Genomic DNA, 16640 nt, shown 5'->3' on the forward strand with positions numbered 1-16640 from the left:
GCTCTTAAGCTGAGGCCAAGTTGGAAAATTCCAGGGAAAAGGAAAGTTACCACAGGGCCGGACAGCCGAGCCTCAGCTTGGAACATCAGAGCTCAACCGGGGCACTAGGAGCCACCCACAGGCTGCCCAGCCCCGGAGCGGTAGCAGACCTTGACCTCCAGGCAGGTCTCTGGCTTACAGGAGAGACAGCAGTCCTGGGGAGCACAAAAGAGGGACTCAGCCAGGCCCACCAAGAGGGAGTCCTTTAATAGAGATCAGCACAGACAGGACACACGACGGAGGCAGGCGCCCTGCTCACACAGGCTAGGGCCCTGAGCCAACAGATGCGGCAGCTTCCTCCTCCCCCAGCTGGGTGTGGGCCCACAGGGTGGAGGAGGAGAGGTGGCTTTAAAAAACACAGCTGTACTAATTCTTCACTTTCACAGAACAGGGGAACCGGGAGAGCAGCCCGCTGGAGAACTCCACAGAGCTGAGTCGAGAGCCCACCCTCTGGTTGGGCCAAAGTTTGCTGTCCCCTCCCCACAAGGGGTCCCCACTAAGAGTCTGCATGGGAAGGTGCAGAACGCACAGGGAATCCCGGGCTGCAGGGCAGGACATGCTGACTGCATGCCGTCCCCCTCCCCGTCCAGCTATTAGTGTCTCTACGCTATGTACATCGTTGTGCTTTAGAGCTCCGCCACCTACAGCCTCCCCTGAAGCTCAGGGTGGGGAGAAGAACTGACACCACACATGGCTGGGCCAGGGAGCTCAGGCCCTGAGGGCCAGCACTCTGTAGGGCTCTGAGAGCTGGGCCACGAGGCGCAGAGGCGGCGGGAGCCAAAGGCGCAGGGTGGGGGTTGGGGGGCAGAGCCAGCCCCGCCACACACTGGCTCTGCCCGGGTGGGGAGTGGAAACGGAAGGGTCAACGCTGGACATGATGCAGGCGGGGTGGGAGCAGGCAGGGGTGGAGGACAAGGGGCAAGGCCGTGAGACTGGGGTCTGAGGTGTGTGTGGACATGGCTGGGCAGGGGCACCTCAGCAAAAAACCGTTCTGCAGCAGCGAGCTTGGTGGGGGGAGTGAGGGCCACCGGCTGGGAGGCCCCTCCAGTCGAGCACAGCGCTGCTTCCAGTTCAGGGGCAGGCCGGCGGCAGAAGGCCCTGGCTTCGGGTGTGTGTGTTGGGGGGGAGGTTGGGGGAGGACCGCCAGCTGTCCCATGGGGCTGGGCATGAAGGGCAGGGCTGTGGTGACATCTGAGCGTGTCCCCGGTGGACTGGGGGTTAACACAGGATCAGTTGTTCTCAAAGAGAGAGAGAAGGTCATCGTTGCTGTTCGTGGGGAGGTCAGGAGGGCCCAGGTAAGACAGGAGCTCGTCGGGGTTGGTCAGTTCTGGGAGCAGCTGAGGACAAAGCAAACTCCGTTAGCAGCTTTGGTCTCAGGAGGGCTGCGCCTAGTGGCCATCCTGCCACTGTATTCTGGCCCTGTCCCCAGGCCTGGTGAGGCCGCTGAGCAGCCCTTCCCAACACAGGGAGCCCTCCCTGAAGAAGGTGGTCCTGGGGCCGGAGTAACTCCCAACATGCAGCTCAACAACCCCAGGAAATGTGGTACCCGCCTGAGGTGTCCGGCTGCTCCAGGCACTCTGTGCACTGAGGGGGAGGGGGGCAAAGGCCTGCAGGGGATCCCCAAAGTGAATGCAGATGGTAGATTCCAAGCCTAGGATTTTCTGCTTTGAGAAGGTTTTTCATGTTGAACTTCAATGGGTTTCTGCTTTGGTTTGGGGACAATTATCTTTCCATGCCCTGAGTCTGGATTCTCACACCACCTGTGGTTTAAGACTTGGGGCCATGGAACAACTGGACAGCTCGAGTCAGGCTGTAAGCCCTGTGTCAGCTGCCAGCAGTCTCCTCTGAGGACTGCACATACGCCCGCCATGGCATCCAGCCCCCGGCAGGGCCACTCACAAGCAACACGTGGTACCTTGCACCCCCACTCCAGGTACCCAATTTGTGAAGAAAAGAGTTGCATCTAGTTGACATCATCTGACTGGTTCTCCCTGAGGGGTCACTGGCCTCCCTTCTAAGAAGTAGATTAACCCTGAGACATGGCATCTCCAGCCCCGACTCCCACATGCTCCCAGACAGGGCCTGGTACTCACGTCCAGAGCTGGTTCTGGGGCCTCCCCTGCCCCAGACATGCTGGGGGGCCCCATCACGCCTGTGGCAGGACTGAAAGCCAGCTCGCCGGAGGGTCCCAAGCTTGCTTGGCCCAGGGGCTGCCGGGACGCTGGGGGAGGGTTCGGGTGGTGCAGCTGGGGACCAGGAGGGGCCCCAAGGTTGGAGGTGTGCAGCCCCGGTGTCCCAGGATTGTGGGTGGGGTCCAGGTGACCCGCTGGTGCCATCTGAGGAGAAAAGAACTTGCTAAAACAGCTCAGGGGGTCCCTGGGGAGACAGGCCCCCACTCGGCCCCTCCGCATGGCACTGACCTGGCCTGGGAGGCAGGGAGCAGACTTCTCTGGAGTCAGGAGGCTGCTGGGAATGTCGGACTGGTAGGAGATGGGGGGTGGCCCCGAGGTGAACTCAGCAAGGGTTGGGGTGCTGGGCGTGGTGGACGGGAAAGACTCAGGGAAGGTTCCGGGCCCCAGGAAGCTAGAACCTGCAAGAGGAGAGTTGGGTCTTGGGTGAGGGCCAGGGAAGGCTCCTGCCAGCAGAGGTGCCAGGAGAGAGGTTGCTGCAGCGTGAGTGGGACTCACACTGCTCACCCACAAGCAAGAGTGGGTTTTGCTGAAGTCACTATTTGGAACAGGGCATTTCCACTCATTACTACTAGGGGTAACTACCTTGGGACAGTCCTTGAGGAGCGAAGGCCTCAAGGGTTACAGGAATAGGACCAGCCACAACCAAATGCAGCACACATGTGAAGGGGTCCCAGGAGGGCACCGGGACAGGGCCCTTTGCTCCAACTGGGGACAAAGGCTGGAGGCCCCACTGCCTGTTTCCTAGGGCCACGGCCCAGACTGTGCCTTCACCGCTTCCTCCCCGAGATCAGAGGTGCAGGACAGGCACCCTCCCGGCATATTTTGATTGGAAACATTCACAAGCTAGGTGCACAGCCTGCATAGTGACATTGCTGCAGGTGATCTGGAGAGACAAGTCATGTGCCCAGGGTCACCTGAGATTCCAGGCTGGGCCTGCTGTACTCACCCTGGTTGGGGTAGTCGCTGGGGGCAGGGGCTGAGGGGGGCTGCAGGGGGGCAAAGGGGGTGGCGCCGGGGCCCAGGGCAGCAATCATCTCCATCACGCTGGGCATGAGCACATGGGCGGGGCTCACGGTGCGGCAGCGTTTCAGCACCGGCCCGTCCGGCTCCTCCTTGATGTGCATGTCGGGCTTCACGGGCACTGGCTTCCAGCTGCACGTGGGGTCGATGGTGATCTCCTCGTAGTCGGAGCTGGGCAGGGACACGCGGCGGTCAGTCACCTTTTGCCCGCTGCCTGCCCGGCACCTGCCATCCCTCCCAGCCCCGGGGAAGTGTCCAGGCAGACCCCCTGACTCAAGCGCTTGTTGCTACCCAGCACCATCCCCAGGACCAGCGCTGGGCCGGGCAGGGGACAGACACATGCTGGTGGTGGAAAGATTGCCCTTGGCAAGGGGCATCCCCCCCAGCCGTCTCAGGGCTGCCCTCTGCTGGCCGCAGATGTTGGGGTCACAGGAAAAGGATGCTGACCTCTGAATGTAAATCAGGATGCCCAGCATGTACTGGTCCACCTCCAGGCCCTCCAGCAACGCGGTCTTGCTGTGGAAAACAAAGGGAACATGGCACAGAGGCCTTGTACAACCTCATCCTGGGCACAGGCCCTGTCATTTGCCAGCCTCATCATCTGTGCCAGGCGACCCTGCACAAGGTAACTCTGCATGAGGCAACAGGACGTGATTCTGTGTGAGATGACCCTGGATAATGTGACCCTGCATGAGGTAGGTGATGCTGCATGAGGTCACTCTGCTTGAGGTGACCCTGCGTAAGGCTGCCCTATGCAAGGTCCCTGTCCTGAGTTGCACCATCCTGGTCTGTGATGCGACACTTTCCACCGGGCTTGTGCAACTGGTGATGCTGTGGAAGATTCACCCATGAAAGCCCCGAGGGAGCGTGCAGCCTCCCCTCCCCATCACGCTGCATCTCTGAGACTCACTTGCACACAGGGCACCTCCAGGTCCCCCGCTCACAGTTGAGCTGTAGGTACGACTCCAGGTCGAAGCACTGAGGAGAGATGGGGAGAGGTCATTTCTCACTGTAGGCTGGTCAAGGAAGATCTGGCTACCCTGCAACCATTTTTAGGAATGTGCAACTTATGTATGTGTTTGAGACATGCACCAGGTTTTTGCTGCAGCATCATGCTAATGGGTTGAGACTGAACAGTCCAGTCAGCCCTCACTGTGACAAGAATATCATGTGGCTAAGGCAGAATTAGGCAGCTGTGCTGACAGGGAACCACTTTCAGGACATGGCGCAGAACAGCCTGAATAACAACAGCCCGTACGTAACCACAGAGGCAGGGAGTTAGCATCTACTTATCCATACAAAGTGCTTCTGCAAAGACAGAAACTCTAACAATGGTCACCCCCTGGGGAGGGCAGGAAGAAAACTGTACCCTTATGCCTTTTAAAACTAAAACCCCATGAACGCAGCAGCTAGTAAAAAAGTGAGTAAAATGGTGATTATATTTAGAAGAAAAAGTCCAGTCTCAGGGAACTAGGTCCACCTGCCCCCTCAGCAGGCCTGTCCTGTCAGCATGATAGTCAAGGCACTTGGGAGTTAAGTGTGCCCCAGAGATGAGACTGACTTATCAGTTCAGGATATTTTAAGAGTAGCAAATCCTGTCAAAGCTCTGCAGGAACCACCTACCTGTATGTGGCGACAGTCGTGACCTCGGGCTGGGAGCTGGATCCTGCGGAAGGTGATAGGGCACTTCAGGGACACCTTGATCGCTGTCTGCTCCACTCCATCCTCTCCGTTGGGCCCAGGGGTACCAGGGATGGTACCACTGCTGAAGTTCCGCTTTACTGATATCAACATGGGAAAGAACTTGAGTAAAGGGTTCCCAAGATGGGGAGGCTGCAAATGGGGGCACCAGCCAGGGACCCAGTCACTGCCAATCAACAGTTCCGAGGGGCCACCTGGAACACTACAACCCCCCCACTGCAGAGCCACCTGCCTGAGGAGATGGCCCTGAGACATGGGAGGGGCCCACATAGAGCAGCATGCGTCCTGGGCATGGCCAGACTGACCACGGCTGAGGAGTGAGGGTCACTCACTCTTGGTGATGCAGTGCTCAGCAGGCAACAGGCGCTTCTTGAGGAGGCCCTGCAGCACAGAACGAACTGATGGACGGTGGACCAGCTGCAGCACGAAGAGGTGGGACTGCAACACAACGGGAGGATGTCATTGGGGGAACATGGGCTGGGGAAGATGCAGGCGGAGTGACCCTGGTCAGGGAAGGGGTGTGTTGGCGAGTGGGGAAGGGCCTGAGGGCGAAGGGCAGGGTGGAACGGGGGTTGGTGACCCTGGCCTCAGTCAGGGGGCCAGCTGCTCCTGCCCATGCTTGTATGCATTTCTCCAGCTGTGCTGTGCACCCTACACTTACTGTTCAACCACCGCCTAGTCCTCAGCTCTCTATCAGAATACAATCCTCTAACTTCCCTGCTTATGCATCCACCATTGCCAATGCTGGGTTTGAGGTGATACCTCCCAAGTCCCACAGAATGTGGCATTGGAGCGGCCCACCTCCTCGGCCCTCCCAGCCAAGCTGACTAGTGTACTCCTAAGTGGCTTCTTTCTTTCCTTGTCCAAGGTCTGCCCGTGATCCTGACGCTTGCTAGAAACAGGGATGTCTGCCTGCTCAGCTGGGACTCCGAACTCCAGGAGCTTCCTGCACAGCTTGGTTTCTCTTGTATAATTAACATGAGCATCACATCTAATAAATGTATTCTACTAGAAACAGCTAGGGTGTACTTAGGAGGATCCCTTTTCTTCGAGGTCAAAGAGAACAGATTAAAATGGAAACTACAAGGCGATAACGAGAGGCAGCGACACATTTTCCTGAACGGACAAAGACTCCCATGGCCCATCCCCACACCCGCATGGAGTTTCACAGGGACACGCATGCTATAGCAGGCAGCGAAGCAGGCAGGCCGGTGGTATGATCTGATGGGTGCTGCGGCCCGGCCCCATTCCCACCTGGCCCACATCCCAGCCCCGCCCACAGCCCAAGCTGCGGCCGCTCCACCCATCCACAGCCCCGCAGGGGCGGGCACGCACGCAGCAGCAGGCGGTGACGGTGATCTGGATGGTGTTGCGGCCCGGCTGGCACACGTGCTTCAGGTAGAGCGGCTTGTGCGAGGTCTTGTTGTCGCCGCGCTCGATGGTGAGTGGCGTGGCATTGACGCTGACCTGCACAGAGGCCGGCCAGTTGGTGTTCATCTGCCGGTCCTCGTGGTGGTAGCACTTGAACTGCAGCTCCAGGTCAGGCCTGCTCAGGAAGATGGGCAGACGCCCAGAAAATGGGCCTGAGAGTGTGGGAGGAGGAACGGGCCAGACGGGGCTGGGCAGGGGCAGGCAGGGCTCACCTCAGCATCAGGGTCTTGTAGACTGAATCTCGCAGCTGGAAGACGTGGTTGCTCACAGCCAGGTTGTGCTGCAGGCGGAAGGGCTCCAGGACCACCCCGTCACGCACAGGGAAGGTCAGCCGCAGCTCATCACAAGGGCCGCTTCCTGGAAGCAGAGGCCGCTGGCCATGAGCTGGGCTGCCCCAGTCAGAACAACTCGTGGCCGCTTAAGGAGGGCAGTGGCGCCTTCAGCTGCCCTCAATGGCCAAGGGAGCCCCTCCTGACTCAGCAGGCCTGAGAGGTGCCTGGGGGTGGGGACATGGACAGCAACTCTTGAGACCCGGGGTCGATGGTCTTGATGTTTTGTCTTGCCTCAGTTGTCTGTCCCAGTGTCCCCTAAACCAGCAAACCCCAAACTTTTTGGCATCAGGGACCGGTTTCATAGAAGATAATTTTTCTTTTCTTTTCTTTTTTTTTTTTTTGCGTTGGAGTCTCACTCTGTCACCCAGACTGGAGTGCAGTGGCTACTCCCGGCCACCGCAGCCTCGACCTGCTGGGCTCCGGCGATCCTTCTGCCTCAGCCTTCCAAGTAGCTGGAACTACAGACACACGCTACCACGCCCGGCTAATTTTTGATTTATTGTAGAGATGAGGTCCCGCCAAGTTGCCCAGGCGGGTGTCGAACCCACAGGCTCAGGCAATCCACTCACCTTGGCCTCCCAAAGTACTGGGATTACAGGTTGAGCCACCGAGCCCGGCCGGAAGATAATTTTTCCACGAACGGGAGGGGAGGGGGGAATGTGCAGTCAAACCTCACTGCTAACGTTAGCCTGTATGCGCAGCCGTTCCCCAATGCTAGCATCGCTGCCTGAGCTCCACCTCAGATCAGGCATTCGATTCTCAAAAGGAGCACTCAACCTGGATCCCTCACATGTGCAGTTCACAATAGGGTTCGTGCTCCTATAAGAATCTAATGCTGCCACTGATCTGACAGCAGATGGAGTTCCACTTGCCCACCACTCACCTCCTGCGATGTGACCCAGTTCCTACCAGGTCATGGACCAGTGCTGGTCCAAGGCATGGGGACTGGGGATCCCTGCCCTGAACTATGAGAGGGGAACATGCCCCAACCCTGACAGAAGGTGTTTCCGGTGCTTTCAGAGAGACTATGATGTTGCGGTACGCACGGGCCACCTGCCATTGCCCGCTGCTCAATTTAGCGTTTTAGGATCCCAACTTCTGCTGCAATGCTCTCTTCAGACAGGGCTTCAGGGGTTTATAAACCCCCTGAAATTATATACAGAATTTTGTATGCATGGGTGTTTTTCTAGAGAGATCCGCAGCTTCTAAGAGACTTGCAAAGAAGGCTACAGATGGAAAAAAAGGTGAGGCCTGGAACTAAATAATTTGTCTGTAAGAAGACAGAATCCTTGGCTTTTCTGAGGGGTATGGTAGGCACTCCGACCCCAAGCTCCGTGCAGGACTCTCTGGAGCCCCAGGATAGCCCACCTGCCCTAGCCCTGTCACTGCTGATGTCCCGAGAGGCAGACTCACCGGCAGGCGGCGGGTGCAAGGAGCTGAGGCCAGGCTTGAGGTCAGGCAGGAAGGGAGACTTGGCCTCCTGGCTTGGGGACACGTAGGGGACACTGCTGCTGGGGGTCATGGGTGGCGTGGGGTTCCCCGGCAGTGGGGAGCTGGGGTAGCCCGAGATGGAACGGGCAGGCTGTGGGGTTGAGCAGAAACAGTCAAGGCAGAATGGCACGGTGGGTGGGTGGGAGCAGAGTCTGTTCACGGAGCACCCACCGGGAACCATGAGGACGAGGTGGGCAGGAGACAGCCCTAGGGGTGCCTGCCCGGGCACCCTCTCTCCATGTGCCCACCCTGTAAGCCTCCCGGCCCATCCACCCGACCGGACCCCCTACCCCACTCAGGCTGGGCTGGCTGTAGCTGACGCTGCCCCCGTTGAAGCTGGCACCCTGCCCGTTGAACTGCTCTGTGGGCTGCGGGAGAGAAAACCGCATGCGCCTGGCTCCAGCCTGTCCCCAGCCAGGCCCCGGACCAGAGCCTAGAAGCCCACCGCACATGGGTGCTGGTCTTTATATCCTTCTTTCACGCTCTTGTGTTTTCCAAAATATCTACAAGGAACATTACTGATCTCATGTGCAAAAAAATCATCACTATGTAAGAAAGAGGTAACTCCCCCCAGGTCAGAGGGCTCAAAAGAAAGTGTACTAAACTCTCCCGCTCCTCCCTCCAGCTGCATGGCCCTGCCCAGCCTCTGTCCCCCCTGACACCCCACCCAGAAGGGGTGTACAGCCAGCAGCGAGGCCTGGCCCCTCAATGGACTCTTCTGGAGCAAGCAGAAGGAACAGGGATACTTTTCCATACAGGATATTCTGGCATCTTGGGTGCCTGCCTGTTGCTCTCTGCGCTGACTCTCCAAGACAATATGAATCTCAAGGAGGGTCCTTTTGGAACTGGACCCCACCCCCACCCGGAGCGACTCCTGCACTGGTTGGAGACCAACCAGGAGGCTCTGGTCCCTGAGTGCCCGTGGACCCGACTCCCCCCAGTCACTCTGAAGAACAGGACTGCCTCAAGGTTCCCCGTGTCCCACAGCACACAGCACGGAGACTGGCACAGGGCCCAGAGGATCCAGCCCTACCTTGTAGTGCAGTCCTGCAGGGTTGGGTGCTGACAGGGACTGGCCCATGCCCTGTTGCAGGGGCAGCCTGTGCCCAGGATAAGAGGGAGCAGAGGCAGGGGGCTGCCCAGTGCTGGGCACAAACTGAGCAGTGCTGGGTGCATACTGGCCTCCTTGCAGGTACTGCTGCCCTGGATATACCTGAAGAGGCAAATGCCCAGAAAAGAGACGTCAGGGAAACTGGTTTCTGACACAGGGTGGCGTCTCATGTGCCATGGGGCTGGGGAAGGAAAGACTCCCTGGCCCTCTTGGGGATTCTGCTGTGACAGTGTTGGGCACAGGCAGTTTTCTCTCACACGCAGAAGGTTGCTCTTACCACAGCTCTGAAGAGCACATGCGTGAGGCAGTCAGCACCACGGCCCCAGGCTGGGTGACCTGGACACTCACCTCGGAGTAGGCTCTCTTGACTCCCTGTCGGGGCAGTGGCTGGGCCTGGGGAGGCCCGGGGTACCCGTGCTGGGGTAGGCGCTGCCCAGCATACAAGGGCGTCATTCCTGTTGCCCGGGTGGGGTTCATGGCCATGGGGGAGAGGCCAGAGGGACCCATCACCCCTCCCATGCCAGGAGGGTTCATGCCAGTGGGGACACTGGGTCCCCGGGGACCTCCATGCTGTAGAAACTGGCTGTTAAAAGACTGTCCAGCCCCCATCTGGGAAGAAAAAAAAAAAGAGGAATGCTCCAGATCCACAAAGGGCTCCAAGAGACGGACACGCCACCCCCCAACCACGGTAGGCATGCCCCTTCTCAAAGGCCACCCAGGACCCTCTCCCCTCAGATCCTCACTCCTTCCCACCAGTGCCTCTCACTAGCCTCACAACTCTCTGGTAGATTCTGTGCTTGTCCCTGGACCTTGCTGCCTCGCTGAGCCCCCCATCCCAAGCCCTCGCGTGCTGGATGCCCTGATGGAGGAGCTGCTGGGGAGGCCTCACCGCTCCATACTGGCTCAGCTCCTGGCTCTGCTTCTCCTGGAGAGCAGCCACAGTGGCTGTGGCCGTGGCCGTGGCTGTGGCTGCAGCAGCAGCCACAGCAGCAGCAGCAGCCGCTTGTGTAAAGTCAGTAGAGGGTCGTGCAGCATGTGAGGGGAGGCCCAGGCTCCCTGGGCCACCTGCATACCTGAAATAAAGACACAGGACCTCCATAGTCTCTGCCCAGGTTCACGTGGGCCAGGCCCACACTCAACCAGAAACACGCAGTCACCTATGGGGAAGCCTGATCTTTCTAGGCCTTCCACTGTAGCTGCCAGAACCAATGGGAAGCAGAGAGGCCACATCCAGCTGGTCAGTATCACCGTTCTGAGGTGTCCACCAAGTTGACAGCTCCTAGGCCGCCTGCCAGGTGAGGGGACCTACTTACCCGCTGGTGAAGCCAGGGCCCCCAGGGTAGCCCCCACGGCCGTACACGCTTTGCTGCACGTAGCCCTTGCTGGCTCCGCCTTCGGCAAAAGCCTGCTGTCCCAGGCACTGCGGGGAGGTCAGGGTGGAGCTGCCGCCCGCCACTCCAGGCATCATGGAGCCAGCAGAAGGGCTCCCTGCAGGGCCCATGGGGTTCCCCAAAACCTACAAGAAAGCAGGAATCACCAAAGGGAACTGGCCAAACAACTTGCTTCCTGCAGTAGTGGCTCCAAAGTGCCAGAAACCAGGAGGCCTAGCCAGTAGTGGGTAGCAGTGGAGGGGCTGGAGGAGTAGGAAAAGCTGCTGCTCCGGTCAGGGTGGGCTGTGGAGGCCAGGTAAAAACAGAAGACAATTCCACTGCAGGTGTGAAAGGAGAACCAATGTCCAAGGACTTGGGACTCTCAGGAGGCCCTGTCCTCATGCCTCAGCCTCCTCATCCTCACCTCTTGGAGCTCTAAGAATGCACTAAGCACTGCCAAGTGCTGCTGAGACCCTGGCTACTCGGGTGGAGCCTACATGGGTGCTTACTTGGCTCTGGGTTGCGTTGCCGACTCCCCACACAGTAGTGACCACGGACAGCGATCCTGCCGGCTGAGTGGCGCTTTGCTGCCAAGGCACAGACTCGTATGCAAACGAACCATCACTACAGGGAGAGAGGCTGGTGAGACCTGGGTCGGGAGGCCACATGTGTGGGAGAGCCCAGGACCTTCCAGAAATGCCACCCCACCCAGGGCCTGAGCGGGGCAGGGAGAGGAGCCCATACTCACCCGTGCGGCGTGGGGGGCAGGGCAGGTTTCATGGGGTTCATGGAGTTCATTGGCGACAAAGCAGCCTACAGGCCAGGTCTGCCAGTGCTTATCTGGGACTCTGCTGCTCTGGCTGCCAGACAGGAGGAAGGGATGTTAACTGAGATGCAGCCAGGGACCCTTTCAGCAGGTGAAGGAGCCCAGGGCAGCAGAGGAGGCTGGCACTGTCCTATCCCACCCATCCTGGCAAACCGCTGCCCCTGCAAGCTTAGCCCAGAAACTAGCACGAACCTTTCTGACCCAGTCCCTGCCCCCCAGAGCCCCTGGATCAACCTCGGAAACAGCCTTTCTGATTTCAGTCACTTTCCACTCTCTTTCCCATACTAAGGCCAGAAAATCCATGTGAAGCCAGGAGAATCTTGGCCACTCTATGGTGTCTGGGGGCTCGAGAGGACTGGCTTGCCAGGAGCCCCTCAGAAGACCCTAGGGTGAAGGACAGAGGGCCAGTGGAGGGAGGGGCACTGCCTGGTCAAGGTCTTGCCTCCTCTGAGTGGCCCAGGTAGCTGGGGAGAGGCACAGGTGGCTCTGGAGGCCAAGGAGGGGAGTGCGAGGATACAGTGATCAGCCACCCTCCAACCCAGCCTGGGGGAGGGGTGTGGCGGGGAGCCAGCCCTGGGCGCTGGTTGGCAGCCTGTCCTACCAAGACAGCCCCTCCTCAAGGCAACAGAAGGGCTCCAGGCCAGGGCACCTCAGAACTGGCCCAGAACCCACCAAGGAGGGGCTGTCTGGGGCTGACAAGGGCACAGGGGCCAGGCAGGCAGTCTCAACTCCCTCGGGCCCATCTGTGACATCCCCGAGAAGCTCTCAACAAGACAGGGGCACACGCACAGCACAAGAGGTGGAGAGTGGGCGCCCGCAGACATGGCAGGGACTTGTGACACGGACAGTGTTTATAAGCTGGGAGTTGGGGGGGAGCATCAGACCATCTCTGCAAGACAGGGCTGGGTGGACACTGGGGACTTGGTACAGCAGAGGGCAAATCAGGGAGGAGCCAGCATATGGATGTTTTGCAGGACCAGCGCGAGGACACCACGGCACTTCCACCCTCTGCTGGGTTTGCTCTCCCATTTAGTACATAAGCTGCAGAGCCATACCTCCAGGCTGCTTTCGAGTGCCTGCCCTCAGCACTCTTTAACCTAAGTGGGCCCAGACATGCCTTGGGGCCCTGTCCCTAGTCTGTCCTCCCAAGGCACCTTGGTGACACTGTCTTAAGTCCTGACACCCCTAAAGCCACTTTCCACATCCACCTCCACCCAGGCTGACCACAGAGACCCGCTGGCTGTGGCGCAGGCCAAGCAGTGGAGGTATGAGAAGCTATTTCACTGGTTTTCAGAAACACCCAGGGAAGGCCAGGGCATGTTGATCCTAGACATCACTGTTACTTGGGGCTGCAAGGCTGCCAGTGTGCTGACCTCTGAGGCTTGCATCCTGCCACCCCAGCACTCTACAGGGCTTCTCCCTGGCCCAGGAGAGAGAAGGTGGTTCCAGTGCCCACCTACCCCCAAGGCTGACATTCCTGTGTGCTGGCAGGGACCTCACCCACAGCTCAGTACCAAGAGAGGTGGGAGCAGCCTCGTCCTTTCTGCAAATATAGACCTGAAGGTTCTCAGAGGGCAAGCCACACCCAGGATACAGAGCAGGTGGGAGGCAGAACTCAGGTCTGCTTTGGGAGCCTGAGCTTGGGGTCTTCCATGGACTCTTCCCCGACAGAAGACTGGGAAGGGAGGGGGACCAAGTAGGGAGGAAAGAGAGGGAGGAGGTCTGGGTTTTTTTCACACCCTCAGGGGAGGCCAGACTTGACTCCTGGCCCCTAGGCTCCTTCTCTTCCTCCCCTAGACCAAGTCAGGCCCAGTAAGCAGAGGCCAGAAAGAGCAGGGGCCAATGGCTCTGGAAGGCTTGGGGGCACCTGGACTCACAGAGGTAGGCCTAGGAACCAGGATGGCCCCACCAGTCCCACTGCCTGACTCCAGGATGGTGATGGTGGGGCAAAGGGAAACTGCCAGTGGGCAGAAACTCCTCACCAGACTTGCGGGATAGGGTCTGAAGCCGCCTTGCAAGAATTACAGCCCTTGGAATACAGATACGGTCATCAAAACGGTGGTACTGACACAGGTACAGACCATGGGTCAACAGAAGAGACCAGAGAATCTGAAATGGACCCACACACATAAACCCAGCCAATGTTTGACAAAGGCACAAAAGCGATTCAACAGAGAAGCCTTTCTAACACACCTTATACAGAAAGTAACTTAAAATGGTTTCTAGATTCAAATGTAAAACACAAAACTACAAAATGTTTAGGAGAAAACATAGGAGAAGATCTTTGGGATCTAGGTCAGGCAAAGAGTTCTCAGACCTGGTAACAGAAGCATCATCCATAAAAGAAAAATATGGACACTTTAGACTTCATCAAGCTGGGTGTGGTGACTCCTGCCTGTAATCCCAGCACTTTGGGAGGCCAAGGTGGGAGGATTGCTTCGAGACTAGCCTGGGCAACATAGAAAGAACTTATTTCTACAAAAAAATAAAAAATTAGCTGGGTGTGGTGTTGTGCGCTTATAGTCCCAGCTACTCAGGAAGCTGAGGCGGAAGGATTGCCTGAGCCCAGGAGGTCGAGTTTGTGGTGAGGCGTGATCGTGCCTCTGCATTCCAGCCTGGGTGACAGAGTGAAATCTTACCTCAAAAAAACTCCCAAACCAAACCAAACAAAACCAAACAAAACATTAGACTTCATTAAAATGAAAGTTTTTCTCTGGAAAGAAGCTGCTATGAGGATTAAAAGATATGCCATAGGGCAGGAGAAATATTTGCAAACCACATATCCAACAAAGGACTAGTATCTAGAACATATAAAGAATTCTCAAAACGAAAAAATAAAACCCAATTAGAAGATAAGTAAAAAACACAAAGACACACTTCACCAAAGAGAATATACAGATGGCAAATAAGCATATGAAAAGATGTTCAGCATCACTAGTCAGCGGGGAAATGCAAATTTAAGCCACCGTGAGAGATCACTACACATCTATCAGAATGGCTAAAATAAAAAAGAGTGACATCAGTGAATGCTGGCAAGGAGAAACTGGATCTCTCACGCACTGCTGGTGGGAATGCAAAACGTGCAGCTACTCTAGAAGACAGCTGGGCTTCTCTACAGAAGCAAGCCTGCAGCCACCACCCCATGACCCAGCAACTGCACTCCTGGGAATTTACCTCAGAGAAATGAAAACTTATGTTCATATAAAGACCTCTACATTAATGTTTATAGCTGCTTTATTTGCAATAGCCAAAGAATGGGAACAGCCCAGATGTCCTTCAATGGATGAACATTAAACCAACTGTGGTACATCCAGAGACTGGAAGCAATGAAATGAAAATTGATACACACAACAACCTGCTTGAATCTCCAGAAAATTACGCTGAGTGAAAAAAGTCAATCCCCAAAGTGTACACATTGTATGATTCCTTCATTTGGCTATTTTTTTTGAGTCAGTGTCTCACTGTGTTGCCTAGACTGAGGACAGTGGCATGATCACAGCTCAATGCAGCCTCCAACTCCTGGGTTCAGACAATCCTTCTGCCTCAGCCTCCTAAGCAGCTGGAACTACAGACATATACCACTACACCTGGCTAGTTTTTTGACTTAAAAAACATTTTTTTTAATGCATGATTTATTGAGAGGACAGAAAAGCTCCTACAGTGGGAGGAGACCCGAAGGGGTTGCCAAATTTTTTTTTTTTAAGTTAGAGTCTCACTCTGTTGCCCAGGCTGGAGTGCAGTGGCACGCTCACGGTCACCCCAGCATCAACCTGCTGGGTTCAGGCAATCCTTCTGCCTCAGCCTTCCAAGTAGCTGGAACTATAGGTACGCGCTACTATGCTCGGCTAATTTATTTATTTATTTTTATTTAATTTTTTGTAGAGATGAGATCTCACTATGTTGCCCAGCTGGTCTCAAACTCCTGGACTCAAGCAATCTGCTCCCAAAGTGCTGAGATTATAGGCACGAGCCGCTGCCCCCCGCCTATTTGGCGTTCTTGATATACCAAAATGATGGGAATGGCGAGATTAGTTATTGCCAGGGATTAAAGTTGGAGGGATGGGAGCAGTACTCATTTCCTCTCTGTTTCTATACTTTTGGCAGGAGGGAAGTGGGTGAGACTAGGAAGGCAACAGAATGTAGCCCCTTTCCTGTATCACATAGTCTCCTGGTGCGAAGTGGTACTATAGTTGCAAGTTGTAGCCATTGGGGAGAACGGGGTAAAGGATCAAAGGAACCGCTCTGTGTTATTTCTTTCAGCTACATATAAATCTACAATGATCACCAAATTAAAAGTTTAATTACAGCACAACCACAACTCCCAGACCTCTCTCTGGTGAGAGAGCTGTCATGATAACCCTTCCCCACCACAAGGCTGGCTAGGTTGGTCTGGCCGCTTTGCTGTCTCAGGAAGCACAGGGAGGGAACCAGGCCGGCAAATGAGTTCCCACCGCACTGAATCAAAGGACTTGAAGACAGGGCAGTGTTCCGTGCAGAACTGCCTCATGTCAGGTCATCTAGGGCAGAGCTCCTCAACATCATCGCATTAGGGCCAGCTAGCCCTATCCACCAGTAGGGTGGGCTGGGGCCCGAGCCTCCTGTTTTTAATGGGTTTGCAGGTACTGCTGCTCCTGGTCCAAGGACCACAGTAGGAGAGCCTCAGATTGAGGCAATGCAGAGAGTTGGGAGAAGAGAGACAGGGCAGGTACAAGGCAGGGAGGAGCCCAAGGCGGTCTTCTGTGTCACATGGGCTGGGGAATTCCACCCTCATCGCTTCTCTGCTGGGGACAGAGACCACAGACATTTCCAGTTCCCTCTGAGCTTACTCCTCATTGCACAGGGGGATTTCCTGCTGGCCTCTGGAACTCATGCCCTGGGTCTCCTTTCTGAGGGCAAGTCTCTCTGGGAAGACCCCAGTCCCCAGGTCTGATATCCTTGACCTTCTGTTCCTGCTGAAAGGGAAGCATTCTGTGCATGCAAACCCTCTTCCTACCTCCTGGCTCCGAGGCAGGGCTGAGAACAAGTCCAGAGCCCAGAGCTAGGATCCCAGGTCATGCAAGGCCCCTACCCACCTGGGGGCTTACTGCCTGTGGCACCCCCTGTATACCAAGTCCAGCTAGAAGGGTC

General features: G+C 56.7%; 1 protein-coding gene across 4 annotated transcripts; it reads right to left on the reverse strand.

Moving 5' to 3' along the window:
* Positions 1-224: 224 nt before the first annotated feature.
* On the reverse strand, positions 225-11547 carry ZMIZ2 (zinc finger MIZ-type containing 2). 4 transcript variants are annotated; one of them, XM_021717022.1, is made up of 18 exons: positions 11436-11547; positions 11197-11311; positions 10631-10737; positions 10207-10390; positions 9666-9926; positions 9240-9419; positions 8497-8574; positions 8129-8297; positions 6596-6740; positions 6288-6498; positions 5285-5390; positions 4875-5032; positions 4162-4229; positions 3699-3767; positions 3178-3422; positions 2460-2629; positions 2133-2375; positions 225-1376 (listed from the first exon to the last, which is right to left on the reverse strand). In XM_021717022.1, exons 1-18 carry the CDS (start codon positions 11483-11485, stop codon positions 1269-1271), a joined length of 2667 nt encoding a protein of 888 aa, XP_021572697.1. In that variant the 5' UTR covers positions 11486-11547; the 3' UTR covers positions 225-1268. The 4 variants fall into 4 exon arrangements, with proteins under 4 accessions (XP_021572697.1, XP_008065062.2, XP_021572698.1 ...); XM_008066871.2 differs by having other exon boundaries at positions 10631-10833; XM_021717023.1 differs by lacking the exon at positions 8497-8574.
* Positions 11548-16640: the final 5093 nt, after the last annotated feature.

This window comes from Carlito syrichta, unplaced genomic scaffold, assembly GCF_000164805.1.
Source record: "Carlito syrichta isolate Samal-C Ts95f unplaced genomic scaffold, Tarsius_syrichta-2.0.1 Scaffold309173, whole genome shotgun sequence".
NCBI classification, from domain to species: domain Eukaryota; kingdom Metazoa; phylum Chordata; class Mammalia; order Primates; family Tarsiidae; genus Carlito; species Carlito syrichta.

Excerpts from the sequence above, each read along its gene's own strand:
- ZMIZ2 (XM_008066871.2), bottom strand. The coding sequence starts at position 11,485 with ATGAACTCCATGAACCCCATGAAACCTGCCCTGCCCCCCACGCCGCAC. Across the intron at positions 2,630-3,177 it reads CAGCGACTACCCCAACCAGG|GTTCTAGCTTCCTGGGGCCC; the intron begins GTGAGTACAGCA and ends CTCCTCTTGCAG. Across the intron at positions 2,376-2,459 it reads CTCCCTGCCTCCCAGGCCAG|ATGGCACCAGCGGGTCACCT; the intron begins GTCAGTGCCATG and ends TTTTCTCCTCAG.